This window comes from Heliangelus exortis, chromosome 3 (assembly GCF_036169615.1).
Source record: "Heliangelus exortis chromosome 3, bHelExo1.hap1, whole genome shotgun sequence".
Classification (NCBI taxonomy): Eukaryota; Metazoa; Chordata; class Aves; order Apodiformes; family Trochilidae; genus Heliangelus; species Heliangelus exortis.
The window spans coordinates 37,527,256-37,549,204 of NC_092424.1; the positions used below are offsets into that span (position 1 = coordinate 37,527,256).

Sequence of the window (21,949 nt, forward strand, 5' to 3'; positions counted from 1 at the left end):
TTCTGCCATGGTTTGGCTTTATCTTCCCTGTGGATCCCCTGGGCTTATATTAATGACAGTGCAGAGACTGGGAGCTTTTCAAGGTCATCAGAAGAGTTTCCAACAAATTTCTCTCTTGGAAAGGCAATGTTTTTCTCATCACCAGTTGTAGGTGAACTGTATTTCATTTGGGCAATTACATCAGCTGGGATTTCTGTGGGGCAAGATTATCAGTGTCAAACCAACATGGTTCAATAGATGCCAATGGAGCTTTGTCAACTTACAAAACCTGACAATTAGGCTCCAGTGATTTTAGTGAAGACACCAATGAGTTAATAGTGCTAAATCATTAGGCAATCAGCCTCCACAACAATTTGCTGGTCCTTTTGCTAGCATGCAGGGAGGCCAAGGCATACTCAGAAATTCATGCTAACAAAGGAAATAGAGACTTTCTAAAATAAAGATTTTTTTATGCTGTTTGTAAGCTTCGCTGCACATATTGCAATGTATAATTTATTGCCTGTACTATTTCTTATTTCTTCTGTGGCTGTAAAGATTAGTCAATAATGTTTTTGTTCCTCTACCAAACAATAGAAATCACAGCTCAGAACAGAAGTAGAACATACTTCCCTGCTTCTCCGCTTATGTGATAAGATAATTCTTCTAAAAATATGCTGCTGTTTGCCTCCCACCAAGGCAGGGAGAAGTTGTTACCACATTAGCTAGTGACAAATTACCAAAAGTTGTTAGAGAGACTGCTTTGGAGATGTCACCAAAGTGGAAGGAGAAGGCAGCAAGATGACCTGCTGTACACACATCAATAAGGAATGGCAGAAAAATTCAGTTAAACACAGGGTAACTCTGGGAAGCCTTCCCTCATTCCTTACACATGGCTTTTTTTGCTCAGCAAATGCTTTCCTGAGTACAGCTTGAGTGACTGCTGGTAGGGGCCTCAGGACAAAGACTGAAAGGTTGTACATGATACAGAGAAAGTTAGGGAAAGTACAGCAGTAAAGTGCTGCTGGGATGACTTCATGTTTGCTTGTGAACATTACAGATGTGCAATTCCACAGATTTCAAAATGTTTCTTCTCATCTAAATATTTCATATTATTATCTATTACTAAGAACTGCTGCATGATTCTCAGTTTACAAGCATCAGTACTAAACAAAAAAGCCACATATTCACATAGTCACCTGAAGTTTTCCTACTGTAAATGTTTGTCTTTTTCTCTTTTCCCTCTCCATTTTTTAAAACAAGCATTCTGCTTCAGGCAGAGTTAGGACACTGAAACCAGCAATTTTTTACTCCTGGTGGGATCCTGACTTTCCTCACTAGTAATCAGGGACAAACCCACTTCGAGATGATCAGCTCCCTGCTGTAAATGGGATGATGCAGCTACACTGACCTTCACCAGCAGACACTGGCAAAGTAGAAAAGTACTGCAATACAAGAGAGATGAGCTTAATGTTTCTATTCACAACACAACAAATCCCCACTTGGTCCCTCAGGTCTTTCTTTGACAAAATGTACCAAAATTTGTAATGTAGACACCCACCCCCTCCTCTTTTATTAGGCATAGCTAATATGCAGCCCTTAGTACCTCACTTCTCTTTCTCAGTCAGATGCTGGATTTTGGAGAATTCAGCCCTGAAAATTGCTGGCTTTGTATGTACAGTCTGAGTTGAAAGAAAACCATGAAGTATATTAGGCTTCAGCTTTTTAATTATCACTTTGTAATGAAGAGCTCTTTTTGTGAGAAAAAAAATTATTTCCTGAAGGCTGAACCTCTGCAGGGTTTCCAAGGCTTGGAAGAAAATATTGATCATTTGACAATGAGTCTCTCTGCATTCATGGTGCAGAATGGAAAATTCCAGCTTTGCCATAACCCTCTGATTCCAGAAAAGCAAGCAGCTATACTGCAGCAAGCTGGGAGAGTGCTAGGAGGACAGTCCACCCAGACCCTGAGCAGGCACGCTCCTTTCCATGTAATAAAATGCATTAAAAATAGAAACGAATTATTCAAGCAGTAAAGCTTGGAAATTAAAAGGAAAAATACAAATTTAAGTGCATTCCATACAACTGGTCATAGTTCAGCAATTTCTAGGAGAAAACACAAATTGTTATTTTTCTTTAGAAAGCTCTTTCCTTTCTCTGACCCTCCATTTTGCCTGAGTGCTAACCCCTATTAAACTATTCAAGTAAGAAAACCAGCAAATAGAAATTAAAAAGTCAAATTAAGCTGAGAAATCAGTGCCAGGTTTTTATATTTGAAAATGCTTGAGTGCCAAAAAAAAAACCCAACAACCACCTCTGAGAGACTTTCTAATTGCTCCCAATTTTCCAAGCAAGATGTACAGACATCACCAGGGTATGCATGCATTAACACACTTGAGAAACATAAGCTATAGGCTTTTAACTTCCTAATAATGAACAGTGTAACTTGAAAGCTGCCCCAGAATGCACACACTTTGGAACACCAAATGTGTGGTATAGGAATAGTACAAAGATGAGTGCAATTGCTCTGCCAGCACAAAGCGAGTTAACAACTCATTCCTCAAGAGACTCATTTCACTGCATTTTTGTCTAAACTGATCTTTCCTTCAGCCAAATTTAAATCCCCCTCTTTAGTTCATGCCCAAATTAATACCTCCTGGGAAAAAAGGCACCCTTGGTCTCTGAGACACAGCAGATGCTGTCAGAGCAGGATCTCTGAGGACTCAATGATACCTGTGCAGTCTTGGAGCCAGAGGAGGAGAGGCCAAGTGTAGGTGAAGGAAGCTCTGCAACCACTGTGCTGCACTTGGGCAAGGGAGGAGATGGCAGATTTTAGCAGTGGGAGCAAGAGTCAACCTTGCTCTCCATCCAGCCACCTCTCAGACACAGTAGCTCCAGCCAGCTCTGTGTGAGGAGGTGCCAGCACCTCTTACTGGTTACCAATATTACCCTTTCAGTAGCCTCTTTGCATATAGTGTGCTAATTTATCAGCACATTTCCTTGCTGGGTCCTCTGGTATATTCAGCACAGATTAAAAGTGAATCTTAAGCAAAAAAAGAAGAACAATACAAACTCCAGCTTGATTTTTTTTTGCTTCCTCCCCCCCAAGTACTGTGACAGACATGAAGCACAGATTTTGTGTGACAGGTTATATTTTTGCATTTCTGTATTTAAGCATTTGGAGCAGTATCTCATTTAAAACTGTGGTTTTCAGATGGGGTTTCTGGTGCTCCTTTAGTGACTGTCTAACCAGTCATTTGTTTTTCAGTCTTTTCTTCCATGTGCCTGCCTGTTGATCTGCCAGGCACAAGCCAGGCCTAATTCTGCATTTTGCCAGAAATTTGGGCAGAAAATCTTCTTTTGCCCCTCCACAGCCTGGTCCATTGTGCCACTACTAGGAAGCTCTTTGTTCAGGTAAAGTAATTCCTGGACAAAGCTGTTTGGATTCCCATCTCAAGATCAGTCTCTTCACAAGTCTTTCACAACTGCCCTAAAAGGTTTTTTGCTACCATACCCAGGCAGATTTTCTTCCCCATTTTTTCATCCCAATATATCTTTTCTGAACTCTCAGATTTCTCTCCAGTTCCATTATTTTCTGATTTCTACCATCATGTCTGTGCTTCATCCTTCTTCATATCATTTTCCAATCATTTCCAGAATACTCAATATTGTCACTCTAAAACCAATACCTTTCTGCTAAGGCTGACAGATATTTATCCAAACAGAAAATATTTTTAGAATTACAAGAGAAAACACTGTACTACTGAGAAATCTATTTTTGTTTTCTTAGTATGAATCTAGGTTCGCTGATAACAACAGAACTGTTCATATTTGACATTATCTCAGATACAGTGTGCAGATTTTGTTTATTTGAATCATGACTGCTAGAACCAGAATATTCCCAATCCTTTGAGCAAACCTGGTGCTGAAAAGTGAGTAAAAAGCATGTGCTTTGCCCAGATCATGTGCTAGAACATACATACAGAGCATAATTCCTGCAAAGAAAAAGGTTGCCTTTTACAAACTTCTTTATTTGTATCAATTTATGGGAACATCCTACTGAATTATTCCTCTTGGGAGAGAATTTTGCAGTCAAGGCACAGAGTTTAATTAGCTGTTATCGAGTTAAGCCAGCTCATAATGAGTGAAACTGCCTATCCTGCACTTTACCTCTGTGGTCAGCTATTTCCCAAATTCCTAGCTCAAAGTAAACAAATTCTATAGCCATTTTTTTATTCTCTACCAAATGTGCTTTGCTACTTGCAACAAGTAGATTTTTCTCCTACATGTTATTTTTTTTTTAATTTGCACATACGTAAGAGAATTGTCTCACTCTTTCTCATTTTGGAGCTGTTATACCTGAATGGCTCCTAGTTTTAAGAAAATTTCCAGTTGCCTTTGTTTTTCTTTTCATAGACTCATAGAGTTGTTTTGGTTTGAAAAAACCCTTAAGATCAAGTCCAGACATTAAGCTAATACAGTGCTAAACCATGTCCCTAAGAACTACATCCAGACCTCTTTTAATCACCTCTAGGGATGGTGATTCAACCACCTCCCTGGGCACCCTGTTTCAGTGTTTAATTAACCTTTCAGTTAAGAATGATTTCCTAATATCCATTCTAAACCTCCCCTGGAACAACTTGGGGCTGTTTTCTCTTGTTTCATTGCTTGTCGTTTGGGAGAGGAGCCCAACCTCCACCTTGTCAGACCTTCCTTTCAGGTAGTTGGAGACAGCAAGATCTCCCCTCAGCCTCCTCTTCTCCAGCTTGAACAACTCCTGTTGCCTCAGATGCTCCTTGTAAGACTTACTCTAACAGAGTACTCTACTTACTCTTCACCAGCTTTGCCTCCCTTCCCTGGACTCGCTCCAGAACCTTCAATGTCCTTAAGGGCCCAAAGCTGAACCCCAGTATTCAAGGCACAGCCCACACCAGTGCCAAGCACTGCAGATGCAAACAAACCCACATTGCTCAGCTGAAGAAGCCTTCTGGAGAAGAGCAAGACCTAAAGCAGAGGACACAGTAAACACCTCCCAGAAAGGGTCTGTGGCTTCTGGATGCCTGTTGCCCAAGGAGCCACCACAAGCAGGGTGTGCGAGCAGCGTGCCACAAAGGCAACCTACAGTCCAGGGGTGCTGGGAGCCCTGGTAGGGGCCCAGATAGGAGTGTTAGTGTCAACGAGGGGTAGAGGAAGAACTAAGCCTGGAAGAACTAAGAGTGGTAAAAGCCCTCCAGTCCAAAGACCTGAAGCCCGAGGTAGTTTTGAGGAACAATCAACTGGCACAGCACGTGCTGAGAATACACAATCTGCCCCACAAGTGTGTGCTTTGAAGCCCTGGATCAAATCACATGTTTATAAAGGAATTAAGCTGTTCCTGGAGCTTTCAAAGGCTAGTGCATGCCTTGCCACAGCCCACAGCTCTGTGGCCCTCCAAGTGACAGGTGCACTCTGCATCTTAATAGCAGGATTTAGAGCCAATTCCCAGGTTACTTATTTCTGCCCTAAATCTAACATTACAAGCTGCAGCTTATTTCATGTGAGGAAGCACTGTCATTCACCGCCCCAAAGAGCCTTGTCACCTTTCCATTCCTCGCACAGGCAGCCCCATTTTTAGCCTTTCACCATGAAACATATCATGTGTAAAATAGGAAATTCAGTTGTACTCTTATTCCAATATCTAAAATTTTGTAGCAAAGGGACTATAGCAATAAGAAAATCCACATTTTACAGGAAAGGTCAGCATGCACTTACGTAGTTTGATGCAAGGTCAGGATGCAGATAATCAATTCCTGCAATAAGATAATGACAAAACAGAAAAAAAGGGTTTAAGAATTTCAACAAAAATTTCTAAAGATCACAGAAAAAAGAAGTTTCCTTTGCAACCATAGGAAAATTACCATGGCAAACAATGCAATTGATTGAAGTGAGATCCCAGTTTATAAGTATGGACTTCTAAATGGGGATACCATTCATTTCTGATGCAGTTCTATCTAGGAGTTTTCATTTATTTCATTAATTTATGTCAAAATCCAGGTGCCAGTTGAACAGGTGAACTCAAGTAACAAAAGTTACTGACCTGTTCTCTAGAACTAGACTAGACTTCTCTAGACTAGATCTTATTAACTTACCAAGATTAGTTTAAATGACAATGGCCACCCATCTCATGTTACCTTCTGATCATTACTCTGCCCCATGTCTCCAACCACCACACTATTACATGCTCAGTTTTATCTGCAAGGAGACTGTTGTATTATTATCCCAATTATTCTGATTACTCCCCTTTATGTAGATTAGCATGAAGAGACCTCTGCATCTGTGGAGAGCCTTACTGATCCAAATGGTAGATGGACAACAAAAGTCTCCATGAAGAACCACTCAGGTGCTCTCTTCCAGGGTTACTGGAAGTGAAAATAAGGCAAACTACCCCTTTCTCTAAAAGCTGGATCTGATGGGCCAACAGCTTTATTTGACCTGAAGGTCACTTTGTCATCAAACTCATTACAGTCATGCTTAGCTATTCTGAAAGCTGCCCCTGTGGGATCAGTGAAATTGTGATTTCTCATGGCATCACACGAGAGATCACCTCTCACGTGAGATTTATCTCTCAACAATATACAGATCTCTGAGTCTTTCTTACCTCTACAAAAAACTTCTCTTAGGATTAAGCAGCTGAGGAACAGTTATATGAGACTATATCTCAGTTGAACATAGAAAATCAGGCATTTTATTTATATGGATTCAGACATTTTAATTATTTACTTATTAGTATTAATTTTAGTTAGTTATTAAAATGAAAGCATTCAAAACTTGGCCCAAAGAAAAGTGATGAAAAACTGCACAAAATTACTGTAGTCCAGCAAGGAACTAACAAATAGGACAGCTGTGACATCAACTGTACCTTTTATCTTTAGCTTCCCTGATCTTAGCCTCAAATTAGTTATATATTTAATATTCAGCTCTTTATTGACATTTAGAATGAAAGTGTTTAATTATTTCATCTGTCAAGTATGACTTTGAGAATAATGTAACCCAGAAAACAGTCTCTTAAGTACTTTTTGCATGGCAATTACATTCCCCAGTCAGAAGTCAAGGGGAGTCTTTCCTTTGGTTTAATTGCCATTATAGCGTGCCATAGAAGATATCTAAGTGATAACTGCAAACTGGTTTTAATGCTTGGATATCCATGCTTCAGTGTCCCTAGTGAAGTCTTAATAACATTTTTCCTGAAGATCTCAAATTCTTTATGGAGGCTGGTAGTCTCACCACTATAAATAATTTACTTATTTAAAACTTTTTTTTTAACTACGATTACATAGGAAAAAACCCCAAATAATTAAAATACTCAATTAGCATCAAGTTTTTACTTACCATCATCCATAATTCCTATTGTAACTCCCTTCCCTGTGTATCCCAGCTCCCATGCTTCAGCTACATTAAGATCAAGTCCAGGAGTCCCATCTGCTTGACCAGTGTTAATCTAATAAATCAGTGAAAAAGGAAGAAGTTTTTTTACTTGACACATGCATTTTCACAGCAACTAAATTTTTCTTTGTACCTTTATATGTATCTCTGGCATGAATTCCTCATTTGTTTTGGAGTGCTCACCTGTATGTAAATGTGTCTACGTCTATAATGCAGAGGTAAAACAAAAGAAACCCAACAAAACAACCCTAGGTAAATTCAATTCTTTGTTGTTTACAAGATTTGATTAAACACTGAATCTTTTAGACCAAAAAAAGGACTTTTCTACTTAAACATGTTAGGGCATTGGGTGAATCCAGACAAAAGTTAGAACACACGATCTTACGGAGATATTTTTAGGAGCAGGAAATACAGTTCCTCTTTCAAGCCTTCTAAGAATCTTTCCACTGACTGAAACGAAATTTATTGAAATGTGCTGGGTCCCAGCATAAAATATGTACAGTTAAAAACGACAGGACTGAGCCTTGAATCCATTCCCAAGTTCTTGTGACATACTGGGAAAGAAGTCTAGGAAAACACTGCAACAGTATAGAATGGCTTGAACGTCAATTATTTAGTTATGATTACTGTGATTGTCTTTCAAAACTTACCAGGTACCATTGCTTTGTAAATAAAGGATCATTCATATTGATGTCAATGTCATTGATGTCTCTATATCCTCTCTTCCTTCTGCTGAAGCCTTCCTGTTGCACAGCTTTCTTTACCTGGAAGGGTTATATTTTACATTTTTAGCTCAACCACATATACAAAGGTTTTTTAGCCTTGCTTTCATGAGAGATAAGGATTATGAAACCATCCTATTTGTGTCTGTGTAATCATTTGCAACTTTTAAATCAGTGATGGAATTCAGTCAAAAATGGCAGAGGTAGAAACCTCCAGGACTACAACAATGGCTGTGTCAGGGAGAGACACCCACAAGGTTCCTATCCAGAGGAAAGCTACAGCTTGAACATATTTTAGATATCCAACAATCTACATAAGAAAGAGCCTCTATCAAGGCATCATTATTTTAATGGGTCTTCTTGCCATACTTTTCTTTTTCACTGCCACCATAATCAAAACACTGTTGTTATTAAAATTATTTAATTAATTCTCAATATGTCACTGATTCAACCTGCAGGCATTTGACAAAATGAGGATGTAGGTCTCAACCATGCTTGTACTTTTCCAAAATTTTCTCCAGGGCATTTTCAGAGTACTAGATAGCCTTTTCTGCCAGAAGGAAGAGGTTTGCTGAGAGAAAAATCTGGTGTTGTGTGATTTCATCATACTCCTGAGGTTCTCAAAAACATTTCCTGTAAAGTGATATATTTTCAGGTATTATCCTTGCAATAAGTAAGTGCTAATTAAATACACTGACAGGAAAAACTAAGTGGCAAAAAAGTCACTAAACCGACCACACTGGCTGAAGTGTAAGCAATGAAAATGCTGGTCATGAAACACAAGTAGCCATACTTTTATAGAGAGCCTTTTCTTTATGAACAGCAAATCCACAAAAGCATTTAAGTAAGCACTGTATAAAATAATAAGAGTTAGACACACAAATATCTTGGGGCACAGGAACTACATATGTCAGACCACAATCATCTTATTTATACCCTTGTAAAAGGGCACTCCTAAGGGAGACCACCAGATGGTAGTAATTGGATTTAAATTATGTGATAATATATTCCCATACCTTGCAGAAGTGCTGTCAAGTTTGGCATACTCTTTTTGTACTCTTCAACACCTGGAACTGAGATAGCATGAAGAGTCCCAGCATCTAACTAAAATATACAGAAAATCTAGCCTTCTTGATCGAAGAAGAATGTCTAAAAGCGTAAACTGAGCATACCCTGAGCTGCAACAAAAAGCCTGTAAGACTTCTAACATTTTTTAATATTTCTTGAAGAGATTCATGGTTATTAAATAAGTCTAATAACTCAGAGAACCTCTTCTACATGTGTGACATTGGCATTTCTGATTAAAAATGCGTATACAGGAGCTACATCGATGTGTCACGGTCACTCATATTGTGTCAGTCAAAATCAACAGAGGAAAACTTAATCCAAATGCTAAACCAGATCTTGAGTCAGTTGAGTCATTCTTGGAGGTGTCCTGTCTTGGTTAATTAAAGCAGAAGCCTGAAAAAACATTGCTTGGTGAGGTGCCGAAGGCTGAGATGAAACTGGGATCTAACTGTTAGGGACTAAAAGCCATTTTCCAGAGAGATATATTCCTTCATTTTAACCCTGAAAACCTAGTATCAGCTATTGGTGAGAAAGATGGGGTTGCACAAGCCCTGAAAAGGCAGCACTGAATATTTCTAAAAATGCACTTGTATGGATTCTATCTCCTTAACAAAAGGTGCAAAACGATAAAATTCTGAATTGGTAGGTGCTTTCATTTATACATGTGCTTCCATTACTTGTGCAGATTGATCAAAAGCAGAGCACACTGAAAAGGAAGAAAAAACCTAATACTCAAAAGAAGCTGGAAAGACAATAATGTTTAAGCAGGACCCATATGAGGGGAGCTGTACAGAGCAAAGAAAGGTATAAGCACACTGATACCTCTAAGATAAGGCTCAGTGATGCCATGGAGACAACAGAGCAATCACCTGTCATTCTGCCTTCCTCCGTCACCACCCCTGCATCTCTGCTTGCAACTGCAAACCCCAAGCTGTCACGACAGAAAATAATTATGAACAGAAGCCAACCCTCCCTTTGAAGGATGCCAGAGAAAAAGATTTAATGTGTTTGTGCTCCCACACAAGCTTGCTGGCTCTGCAGGACCTCCTGCATTAAGGCACTGATTTAGGATTTAGTACAAAAGGATTTTTACTAATGAAAAAGCAGTGCTTCAGATCCCTGGCTTTTCTTTAAGACAACCTGGAGAAAGTGGTTGAGCAATTTGCAGAAATAGGACAGACTGGTTTCCCTCTTCAGAATCATCTCATTTGTCTGATTTGCTCCATCTTCACGATAAAATATACTTTATTCTCTATGTTATAATTTCCTGAGACGAGGAAATACACGCCTCAAGGAGGTACAACCTTCTCTGAACTAAAACCACTCTGTTTTCTGAATATTTCACATGAAGAAAAGGTGCATGGGTTGTTACCATCCACAGATGCATCAGTCTCAGAAATTCTGAGGCCTCTTTTTTACTACTGAAACGAGCGTTTTCTCCTCCTGTTCATTAGCAGTCATAACCCATACAATCACATCTAGAAAATATTATGCATTTCTGTCATGAAATTAGACAAAAGGTTTAGGGAAGGTCTTGGTAGCTTCCTCCTTACCTAAGAGACAAATTGCCTCATTTACAATTGCCATGTATAAGGACCTTACCCTGCATGAGGCAAGAAGTTGCCTTTCTCATGATGAAAATGTGTCTAGAAAGCAATCATCCCAAGGAGCAGACAACATCCATATATTTAAATAAATAACTGATTTGGGAGAATCCTAGTCTTCTTGCAAACTGGGTATCTACACTAGAAAAATGGTGTTTTTCCAGAGCTGGAAACTTGTGCTTTCATATCAAGTGTAGATCAGGAGAGGGACCACATCTAATTCTGTTTCTGTCTATGGTTTTCTTCTTAAAAAAGAGCAGGCTTCCCTATGACATCAATAAAATAAATGCATTAAATACCATAATACCATGCCACAGGCAATATCTTTCAAGAACACATACAGGAAGGAACATCTTTGCATGTGCAATGGTAGAAAATAATAGAAAAACATTCTGATCTTATAATAGCCATAGTCTCCTGTGCTTGTGTCAAGTTCAGACTGGAATCCAGCCCCCAGTCCAATACACAATGCAACCTCATGCCATCTTTTAAATTTTTATTTTTCTAACTGAAGTAGGAAAACCAGTGTTCATACGATTAAGGCTTCTTATAAGAGCATCTCTAAATTTCTTGAGCCTGTGAAGCATTATACTTATTAGAAACTAGTGAAAGAATGAGATTTTTTTTAACTAAAACAGCATGTATTATACTGTATCAAAATCTGACTTACTTATCAGCAATAAAAGCTTTTGCTAATTCATATATTCCTTCTTCATTAGGATAGCAGATTAAGCAGCGAGCAGTATTGGAGCATCTATTTATTAGTATTTGACTAAACAATGGAAAAGTTGCTAGCCACACCATAATCAGAGTGAAGGGTGTGTATCAAACAAGATAGCCCATGGATGATGAGATCCTTACAAGAAAAAAAGGTTCAAGTATTGATTTTTAATATATTTGTACTTATGCATGGCACAAAAAAAGTCACTTGGATGATAATAAACCAGCAGGATACTGATGCAGAACAAATTAACAAAATAACCAATTGACTGCAATACTGCTCCGTGAGGGCCAGCAACTGCAGCACTCTAACTGAGCTCTATGCTCCTGTGAATGCCAAAATAATCAGCTCCTCGTTTTGACAGAAGAGAGTTAATTGTTCTGGTGAGCTCCTGCAGTTAAATGACTGTCATATTGAGCCTAAATGACAGATTTACTAAACAATACCAGCAGGTGCACCAAAGGGGAACAGTACACCCAACCTCAAGAATCAAGAACTTCTGAACACAAGAATTTGGGCCAAATGCCAGAGGAAAAAGACAGTCCCAGTGATAATATACAGTAGGTATGAATTCCATGGCATTCGAAAAAAGAAAAAAAACCCAAACCAGAAAACCTAGCAGTGAGGTGATCAACTTAAATAATGTTTTTTTCTTCTGTAAAGCCCGAGTCAAGATAGGTCTCCTTCTGAAAGAGAAGTAGGATGTTTGAAAATGATAGTCTGTATTTTTTAAGAAATCAGACTCTCCAAGTGCCTCTTCTGCCTGTATCCATTAATCCCTGGGGAGTTTTCTGCACAGGGACTCAAGTTACTTCTTGGTAGGTAAAGTGAGAGCTGCTATAGCAAAGATGTGGCAGCTGTTGAAGCAAAAGGTGTTTGAAACATGAAGTTTACCAACACAACCTTCCATGTCATTTCTAAATAAAGGACAGATGAAGAACAGCGTTTTCAAATGGAAAGATTTTGTGAAAGCAAAAATGCGTATCTTTCCATGAATACTTGTATCATCCTTGCCTTATGCATTTTTAAATGGCTATTTTCATAATGACAAGCATAGACAGCTTGAGAATTGCATGCAATTCTGGGAAATGTCAAGCCCACTGTAAAATATGTCAAATTTTCATTATTCTTAGCCATCCCTCTACCTTGCTGTTTCTTTTTTTGGTCTGTTACTACTTGAAACAGTGTCATTAAATACCAAGGACCAACTGCTTTTTTTCACTTATTATACTTAGATGTTCTGGACAAATTCCAGTCTTCCATTTTCTCTAACCAGCCCCATTTGCTTCCACAAACACTACTAACTTATATTAAAAACACTACTAACTTATATTAAGACCATCAGATACTAAAGTGTCAGGACACTTTCGGTGTCCCCAGTCAATCTCCCCTTGGGATGTCTTTTCACTTTTCCTGGACTCCAGCTTAACTGTACTCTTTGAGGAATTTTTTCCTCTCTCTGGATACGTTACAAAAACACCACACTCCCAGTGTGGTGTTTTCCCAGTGGTGTATTCCCAGTAGAATAAACCATGGGTAAAATGCCGTCAGCATTAAACTCTGACAATTACTGACTGACTTGCACAGCAAAGTCGGGTATAGTTGGGGCTGCTCACTAATTTAACTGCAAAAATCCACTGAAAACTGTAACACTACAACCATTTAGGAAACTACCCCAGAAGTTCAGCATCAATCAGACAACAGTAAAATGAGAAGGTGAACAGCCTGAATTCAAAGGTTCGACTCAGGCAATTAACCTTTCTTGATAGAAGCAATTTAAAGAACTTGTGTTTCAACCAAGTTCATATTTTTTTAAGAATTATGCAAGACCTGACTTGCTTCTGCCTTGTTTTGTGACCTTTTGTTTTCCTGATATTAGTTCAGTGCTTGGTAAATAAGGAGCTTTCAAAAAATAAAAGAAGGGGAAAATAAATCAATATTTTTGTCCATTTAGCAGGCCTCTCACAGTCCAGTGACATTCAGGAAGCAGTAAGTAAAGAGACAAGGAATCAATGTGTAAGAGCAGGCCGTAGATCACATTCAACCTGCTCAGCTAAGCAATCAATAGCACTCCTCTAGCTTCTACTTTGAAATGCAAGTGAGCTGTTTAGGCTGCAGTGTAAAAGGAATGCTGAGTATGGATGGCCTGCAATGGCAAATGACAAGTCGAGGCATGCCATGTGACCATCTGGATCCAGGCCATCCCAAACACTGATACAGGCTGGGCAGTGACTGGCTTGGGAGCAGCCATGAGGAAAACGACTTGGGGGTGCTGGTGGATGAGAAATTCAACATGAGCCATCAGTGTACACTTGCAGCCCAGAAAGCCAACCAGATCCTTGGCTGCATCCAAGAGAAGTGTGGCCAGGAGGTCAAGGGAAGTGATTCTCCCCCTCTACTCTGCTCTCATGAGACCCCACCTGGAATACTGCATCCAGTTCTGGAGCCCCTTTTACAGGAGGGACATGGATGTGCTGGAGTGTGTCCAAAGAAGGGTCACGAGGATGATCTGAGGGCTGGAGCACCTCTCCTATGAGGACAGACTGAGAGAGTTGGGTTTATTTAATCTAGAGAGGAGAAGGCTCTTAGGAGACCTTATTGTAGCCTTCCAGTATCTGAAGGGGGCCTGCAAGAGAGCTGGTGAGGGACATTTTAGGATGTCAGGTAGTGACAGGACTAGGGGGAATGGATTTGAACTAGAGGAGGGTAGATTGAGATTAGATATTAGGAAGAAGTTCTTCACCATGAGGGTGGTGAGACACTGGAACAGGCTGCCCAGAGAGGTGGTGGAAGCCCCATCCCTGGAACTTTTTAAGGCCAGGCTGGACGGGGCTCTGAGCAACCTGACCTAGTGGGAGGTGTCCCTGCCCATGGCACAGGGGTTGGAACTGGATGATCTTAAAGGTCCCTTCCAACCCTGAAAATTCTATGATTCCAATTGGTAAGCCAGAATTTTGTAGTATCATGCCATCTTTGATAAGTTTGTCGCTCTAGGATAGAATTTTTCAAGGGGAAGGCCTGACACAAAGCCCTGGATATCTTCATATACAGTGCACTGCCTCCCACCTCTGCTATCTCTTCGCTTTGGCATGAGTGTCATATCAGGATCTAAACTATCACAGGTGATAGCTATTCTAGGAACTCCCTTCTTATTTCCATTTTTTTCACTGCTTAGACAAGCCAACAAGAGAGGATTTTCAAAATCTTAAGAAAATTCCAAAGGAATGAAAAACTGCTTTCTTATTCCAACAGGAACAGCTGACATTATGTTGTATGTTATATAAAGGCAGAAAAGGCAAAGTATTTTATATTTCAAACAATGCCCTATTGCAAAACAGCAGGACAGTAATTTCAGTTACAAAATCAACGATTGCTGTAAAAAAAAAAAAATCCCCAGAGATAGGCTATAACAACATGCATTAGTCTCTCCAGTGGATCTGGAGAGACTGCAGACCACAGGGACATTTTTATCAGCAGCCTGTGGGTAAACTTTGAACTTCACTGTCTCACCACTTACACTGGGCCACAGAGCCAATCCATTGCTCCAAATCAATCAGAACAAGAACCTTTCAGGGCAGGCGTTAACAACAGTATGCCTAGTGACAGAAAATAAGGCCCCATGCATGTACAACACTATTGACTGCAGACTGCCCCTTCTTCTCTGCAAAATAAGTTACTGTCACTGTTTTCCCTTCCCTTCCATCCCTTTGCAAAGTACTGAAGAATACCTTTCTTCAAACATCATACTTGGAAAAAACTCATATATTTAGTCTTTCTCAGCAGTCAAAGTCTTTTCATGGAGTGATTTTCATCTATTACAAAGGCCATCATCAACCTTTCAGGTGATATCCAAAAAAGGTCTAAGTTATGCTTACAGCCTCTCTGTGGTATAAAAGGGTTTTAGTTTAAATGGGAATCAGCCCAGTTCATCTTTAAGATTGCAAACCTTTGTGCACAGAGCCTATCTCTTGGATATATCTATAGAGTGTAATGAAGAGAGGTGTACACATGATGGTCAGTCTTCCAATTTAATAATTCCCTCTTTGTCATCATTTGTTCATGTATAACTTTGGAGTATTTCCTATATTCCTGGGCAATTTTCCAGCAAAGGACTTTCCTCCTGCTCCACAATAGCTCACTGGCCATACAAGAAGTACCACGGAGCCCACCTTTATATAACATACTTTTTAAAGATTCCACTAGAATGGTTGCTGATTCCATGCAAGTGATGAATATCTAATACATCCCAAGGGAACAGGAGTGCTCATAGGCTAAAGATGCCTCTAACGCTGTTGATTTTAAGTTAATTTATTTAACGAAGAAAGTCTCTGGGTAAGTGGGGATTGTGAGAAAATTTCCCTTTGAGAAGAAAATCCATCCAGTTTGGTTTATCTGGCGAGACTCAACTGACAGGCTAAACTATTGCCTTTTGTCAAAGTGTACCCTGGACCCACCTTGATGCAGATAAGACTTCTTGTAAATGTGTGATTATTTATGCTATTGCCCAAGCCCAAATACATTTCCAGTTATAAAGCATAATTGGTGGCAGCTGTACCCCTAAGTTCATGCATCCTCTCTTTCTGAATATACTGGTTTGCTTTACAAACATTATGTTTAAGTGCACTACATATATAGAGCGTGGAAAAGACTTGCAATATACATCATCATTTAGAGAAACTGAGTCAACAAGGATATGATCTTAAAGTAACTCTGCAGCAAGTACTGAAAATAAACCCTCTAGTCTCCAAAGTTCTTCTGCACTTAAAAGCTGGCTTTTGACCTGTGCTATAACTTGTCATGCTTCCATTTCATTCTCCCCAGCACCCTTCCCACTCAAATTTCATCTAATAGCTCATCATTTGCCTTGAAACATCTGCTAGGAAAAATACAATTCACATTTTCTCTCATGAAATTACTGGCACAGATTATCCCCTTCCCACATTAACAGTAAATATGCCATAATGTCACAGTCACTGAAGAACTGCATATTGCCCCATACTTTATACCATTTATTTTGTTTTCTTACTGTGTGCACTCCTTTTCTAAGCAGCATCTAAGTAAAAAAAAAAAAGAATTATTTTTATATAGCTGCCCTGCAAGCCCAGTGACAGCATTTAGTCATGGTTAACAGCAGTGGGAGATGTTTGAGGGTCCTCTCTCATGCTGTAAAGGTTTAATTCAGCTTCCTCTGCTGCTCATGGCCCTCTTCCAAACAGATGGGCTCCACTGGATCCATCACCAATGAAAAATTTTCCTTCCAAAGTTTTTCCAGAATCTCTGCTGAAAAGTAACTTCCCAGAATGAAAATGGTACAATGGTACTAGGAGGGAAGGAAGGCAGAGTCATGCCAGTGATGTTTTCTTACATAAAGCACAAGAACCAAGCTAAAAATCAATTTGATTTAAAATCATCTCGTAAAGTCTGAATTTAACAAGTTACTTAAAACTCTATGTAGGTCCTCAGAACCTGGACCCATGGGATAACGGTGAAAAAAAAAGGTTGGCTCAATCATGCAGAATCTAAGTGTTCCCAAACCTGGGTTCAGAAAGGGCACAAGTGCTTTTTGATTAATTTTTTCCGGCTGCAACCCTGTGAGTGCCCTGCAGAATACCATCCTTCTCTTTTGTAACCTTCTCTGTGCTGTCATTATGTAAAAACAATTTTCCCTTCCCTATTTTCTCTGCTGTGCGAGCAAATGATACGGTTTGAATCTGGGGAGAATACCTCTTGAAGGGGCAGCTCTCTCAGTTAATGTGGAAAGGAGCACCTCTGTGCAGACAGAAGAGGCCATCACAAATGGGCACACGTCCTTGTGGCATCTCCTGCAGTCTCTGGTTCTGTGACTCAGGTCCCCACTGCACCCTCCAGGCAGGTTGCTAGTGCTGATTGCTGCCCACTGCTGTCAACACCTCCCCAGCCAGGTGGTAATGACATCTGCAGAGAGCCCATTTAGCTTTAATAAAACACAAAGCCTATTTTCACAAAGCTGCCAAGCCGGGAGTGATGTAGCAACAACTGCCAAAAAGTCTAAGCTTATTCTAATATTTCAAACCTGCAATACTTAAACTTCAAGGCTCGCATGAGTGGAGGTGATATATTAGTGAGCCTTTCTTGTCCATTTTTAACACCTTCAGAGCTCTGTTGCTGTCTCGGTAGAGATGAGATACAGCATTGCAAGCCACTGATCTTCCTAAAGTGCCACCTGGTGGGAATTACGTGGGCTGTACAATGTCTTCTCTCAGGAAATTTCATAACTAGAAGCCAGACACAGAACAGAAGCCATTCTTACGACAGAGGGAAAACTACAATTATGCTGCTGCTCACATCCATGTATCTGCTCATGCATTTAACAGCAGAGTACCTGTTTATAGCACAGCTAACTTCTTTATTGCCATAAATACACTGGACAGAGAAGACAGGGAGCTTGAGCCCATGCATGTCTTTCCCAGCCCAGTAGGAAGCCACTGATGATTTCTATCAGTCGGACTGCACACCGTAAAGGTTGTGTCACAGTTTAACGCAATTCCACTTCTGCAGCTCCAAGATTCAGAGGTTTATGGGTGCCCATCACAAAGCCTGTTAATAAAATCAGCAGAGGTTTATGTCCTGTTGCTGTACAGTATTGGGTGAGCAGCGTACAGCTGCCAGGGACAGGCCATCTGCCACAGAGGAAGCATCATAACAGAACGGTTTCATTGGAATAATTTCTGTATCAAGAGGAAAGGTAGGAAAATCAGGAAATAAGCCACTGGTTTACAAAAAAAGGAAAGAAACAGTCCATGTTGTATACATTTGTCCTTCACTCAAATCAGTGTTGAATGCAACACTTCTAAAGGATTGACCTTGCCATGACATGCTATACATCAGAAATGTTTTTTTTCATCTTCAAATGCTCTCTTTCAATCACAGAGCCTGCAGAAAGCACAGTTGCAGAGCTCCCTGGTGCCTGGCACCAAGGCAGAGAACATGGCCAAGGAAGAAAGATCTACATCAGGGCACTTTTCCAAGCTTATTCTAGAATCTGGCTGCCAGAGTGGCATAAAACAACCCATCTGCCCCTGAACTGCTGCGTGCCTGGCTTAAGAAGTCCAATGAACCTATCTCCACATTCCCCCTGGGCAAACTCTGCAGTTCTTTTCTTGACAAGGAAGTCAAAATGACATGAAGTAATTTGGCAAAAGGGTACACATCTAGCATGAGATTGTGGGCAGATATAACACAAGGCAGTGGTGGGGTCAGAAAAGTGGGGAAGAAATACCACAATGGGATACAGAGCTGGCCCTAATGTGACAGGGCACACAGAGAATCAATAGGAAGAGAAAAACCTTTGAGACCGAGACAAGTATTAATACACTCAGAAGCTTATCCCAGCTGAAACCGTCCTTAGCTTATCACAGAGACAGCAGTACAAAGGACAGAAGTGTTGTTTGAATATTCTCTATGGGTTTTCTCCATAAGCCCCTCAGCAGAGAGGCTTTTTTACATGACTGCCCATATTCTGCAGCAGCCTGTCCCGCTGGCTGCTGGCCAAGCATCCCTCCAAAGCACATCTGCACAATTTAAATTATTTTTAAAAATCTTAGAAACAAAAGGGGTCTGTCTTGACTTCCAGGGATCAGGACATATAACTGGTTCAGATTTGTCACAGGCCCCTCTATTTATCCACTGCCTAGAGCAATGAAAACTGGCTCCCAAAGAGTGCAAAACTCATTAATTGGAGCTGCATGTGCACAAGCAGGGATTTTGGTGCCAGAATTTTCCCTTGTCCCCACTGGGTCAGAGCACAGGCTGGTTTAAATGAAGTGAAAAAATTATAATCCTGCTGCACATTCTTTGAACTATTGCTACTTTTTTTTTGGCCAGGAATGAGGGAGCATCTTTTCAGCTCAGTTATTAGCATAAAATAATTAGACTTTGGAGTATATTTTTCTCCCAATGCACATGCATAATTTGTATCAATATTAATTGGGACTATTCTGTTCAGATGCATTGAAAGAAGGCTGTACCACTGAAGACAGAGAAAGACTAAATATGCTTTTGCTTAGCACCAAAGATTTCCATGAACTTCTGTAAACTGCAATCCACATTATATAATTCTCACTCTTCCTAGTTAATTTCCATTGAGACAAACGTTTGGCAAATCATGGAAGAAAATAATTTGCTCAGGTTTTCACACAGCAGGCAATCAAAAATGATGCATGCAAATTCTATGGAAATAGCCCTTTGTGTCCAAACTTTGAGTCCCAATTCATCTTATGGTTTCCACAGAATAAAAACTTCACAGAAAAGCTTCCTTGATAAAATTACATTTCTCTGGTATGAAAAAGGACGAATCCCTGGCTAATTTTAAGAGTGCCTGCTGCATGCACATTTAGGGACTTTTCACATTTCCAAATAGCCAGCATTAACCTCTGCTTCTGCAGGCACCAAAGAAGTGGCTTGAGACTACCACTACTTACACAATAACCAAAGTGAGAACCAGGGAAATAAACTACTGCAGCAGAAGGATTGACTTTATGGCATTTTGAACAGATGCCTTGATCAGGATATAAAGTCCTACATGTCGTGGGCCACTGCAGTCTGAAGGAGTCCAAAATATCCAGTGCTAAATGACAGAATCATGGACTTGGCAAGCTGTTGGCAACACAACAACGTCAGAGATGAGGTACTTTGTTCTGGGCCTTTCCTTTAAGAGCAAGATGAGCTGTACCTACGAATGACCACCAAGAAAGGAAAATAATCAACAGTGAAGTGCTGCCAAAGGTACAGCAGAATTATATAAAGGATGAAACAGCCAAAGTTGCAGCCCAATATGTCATTTTATGAGACTGAGAGAAACAATATTCTGCAAAATGAGGAAACATGAACAAAAAGTAGGAAAAAACACTTAGGTCCCTGAAAAGGACAATGTTACCATCTTCTCTACTGGGTAAGGTCCCTTATCATTCCTCACTTCCTTTTCAGGAAGGGTCAATCCAATTGAAGTTATTCCATCTCGTTTAATCTCATCACACACTATGCTGGACTGAACTGCAGCTATAAATGCTCTAGCTTTGAAACAATACCTTTCTTTGCATGTTCTCTTTTTAAATGCATCCGCATTCCCTATCCCATCACCAGGTAACCCTGCAACAAGAAAACTGGGAATGGTATCCGAGGAACTAACAGTGAGGGCAGAGGAGGCAGGAATAGCTAAGCTCAGTATCACCACTGGAAAAAAAAAAATCTGGTGAAACCACCACATTGGAACAACAGGGTAGGTTTAGTATGGGCTTCTTGTATGAGATTCAGATCTTCAGAACTGCTAAGACTCAGGTCCCACCTCCTGTTGTTCAAGGGTAAATACAGACTCACTCATTCATTTCAGTGAAATTACTTCAGACTTTACTGCTACAAATTAGAGAAGTGGCTATCTCTTGTGTTTAACACTATCTTTGTGAGGAGAAAAACTGTTAAAAGCCTCCCTCTGGTTAAATTCAAGTTCAAATTTGCTGGGCTGGGCCTGTGAGGACAAATTACTGTGCTCTGCTTTGGGGGAGAATGACTGTTTCCAAAGAAAACAAATCACATCAGAATATGCATCCCACTGGTGAAGAAAAGATGCTGAGATACTGAAGGGGAATGAGTAAGTTGGGGTGCCTAGAGGAGGTGTACACTCTGAAGCTGGAGCTTCAGAATCTGTATGTTCAGGTTTTGCAAACAGCAATGGCACACAGACATAACCTGGAGACCTCCTTGTGTAGGTGCACTGATGGTGCCCCTAGTAAATGGTATCTCACAGGTGTCTTCTCTCCTGAATTTCTGTCTTGGAGCTTGTGGAAGGGTCAGCGTAAGTGCCTGTGTGCTCCACAGAAATATCCCCAAAAAATCCCAGTGTCATCCCCACCTGAGGCATGTGTTGTTCTTTCAGGTGCTTTTCCTTCCCATTTAAGCCAGGTACCCTTTTCCTTGCCTATAGGGGATGAAAACTGCCCAGAGGAATTTATCTTCCCTTTAACATAACTTGTAATGCAGGAAAATTATAGAGAGGAAGAAAGCACAAGGTACCTTACACAAGTAACTGAGATCATGGTTTGGGCTGGGAAAAGGGAAGCAGATGGTTATTCTGTTTGTTTCTCCCTGAGATCAGTTATGAAAACAGAGTCCTGGAAAGCTACTATGTTGTTTAGTAAATAGTTTCCTGAGGTGCTTATAGAAAATATGTCTCAAAAGAAAATAATCCTTTCCTGTTTTCAAATTTCATAACAAATAATAAAGGCAAACTGGGAAAAGTTCCCTCCTGCTCCTCTATGTCCTCTCTCAATTTTACTCAGGACTACATAACCCCATATAAATCCCAAAGAAATAATTCATTACGTTTTGCATCAGAATTACTAATTCCTCTAGTCCAGGTTGGTAAATGCCTGCAGTTTCAATCAGGCAAAATGTATTAAAAG

General features: G+C 40.1%; 1 protein-coding gene across 1 annotated transcript in view; it reads right to left on the reverse strand.

Moving 5' to 3' along the window:
- Positions 1-21,949, reverse strand: part of PCSK2 (proprotein convertase subtilisin/kexin type 2) — a 102,407-nt gene that overhangs the window by 43,541 nt on the left and 36,917 nt on the right. Inside the window, exons 3-5 of the mRNA XM_071740228.1 lie at positions 8,049-8,162; positions 7,345-7,453; positions 5,728-5,765 (exon numbers count right to left, since the gene is read on the reverse strand). Of these exons, the coding sequence (XP_071596329.1) occupies positions 5,728-5,765; positions 7,345-7,453; positions 8,049-8,162 (261 nt within the window). The remainder of the gene's footprint in view (positions 1-5,727; positions 5,766-7,344; positions 7,454-8,048; positions 8,163-21,949) is intronic.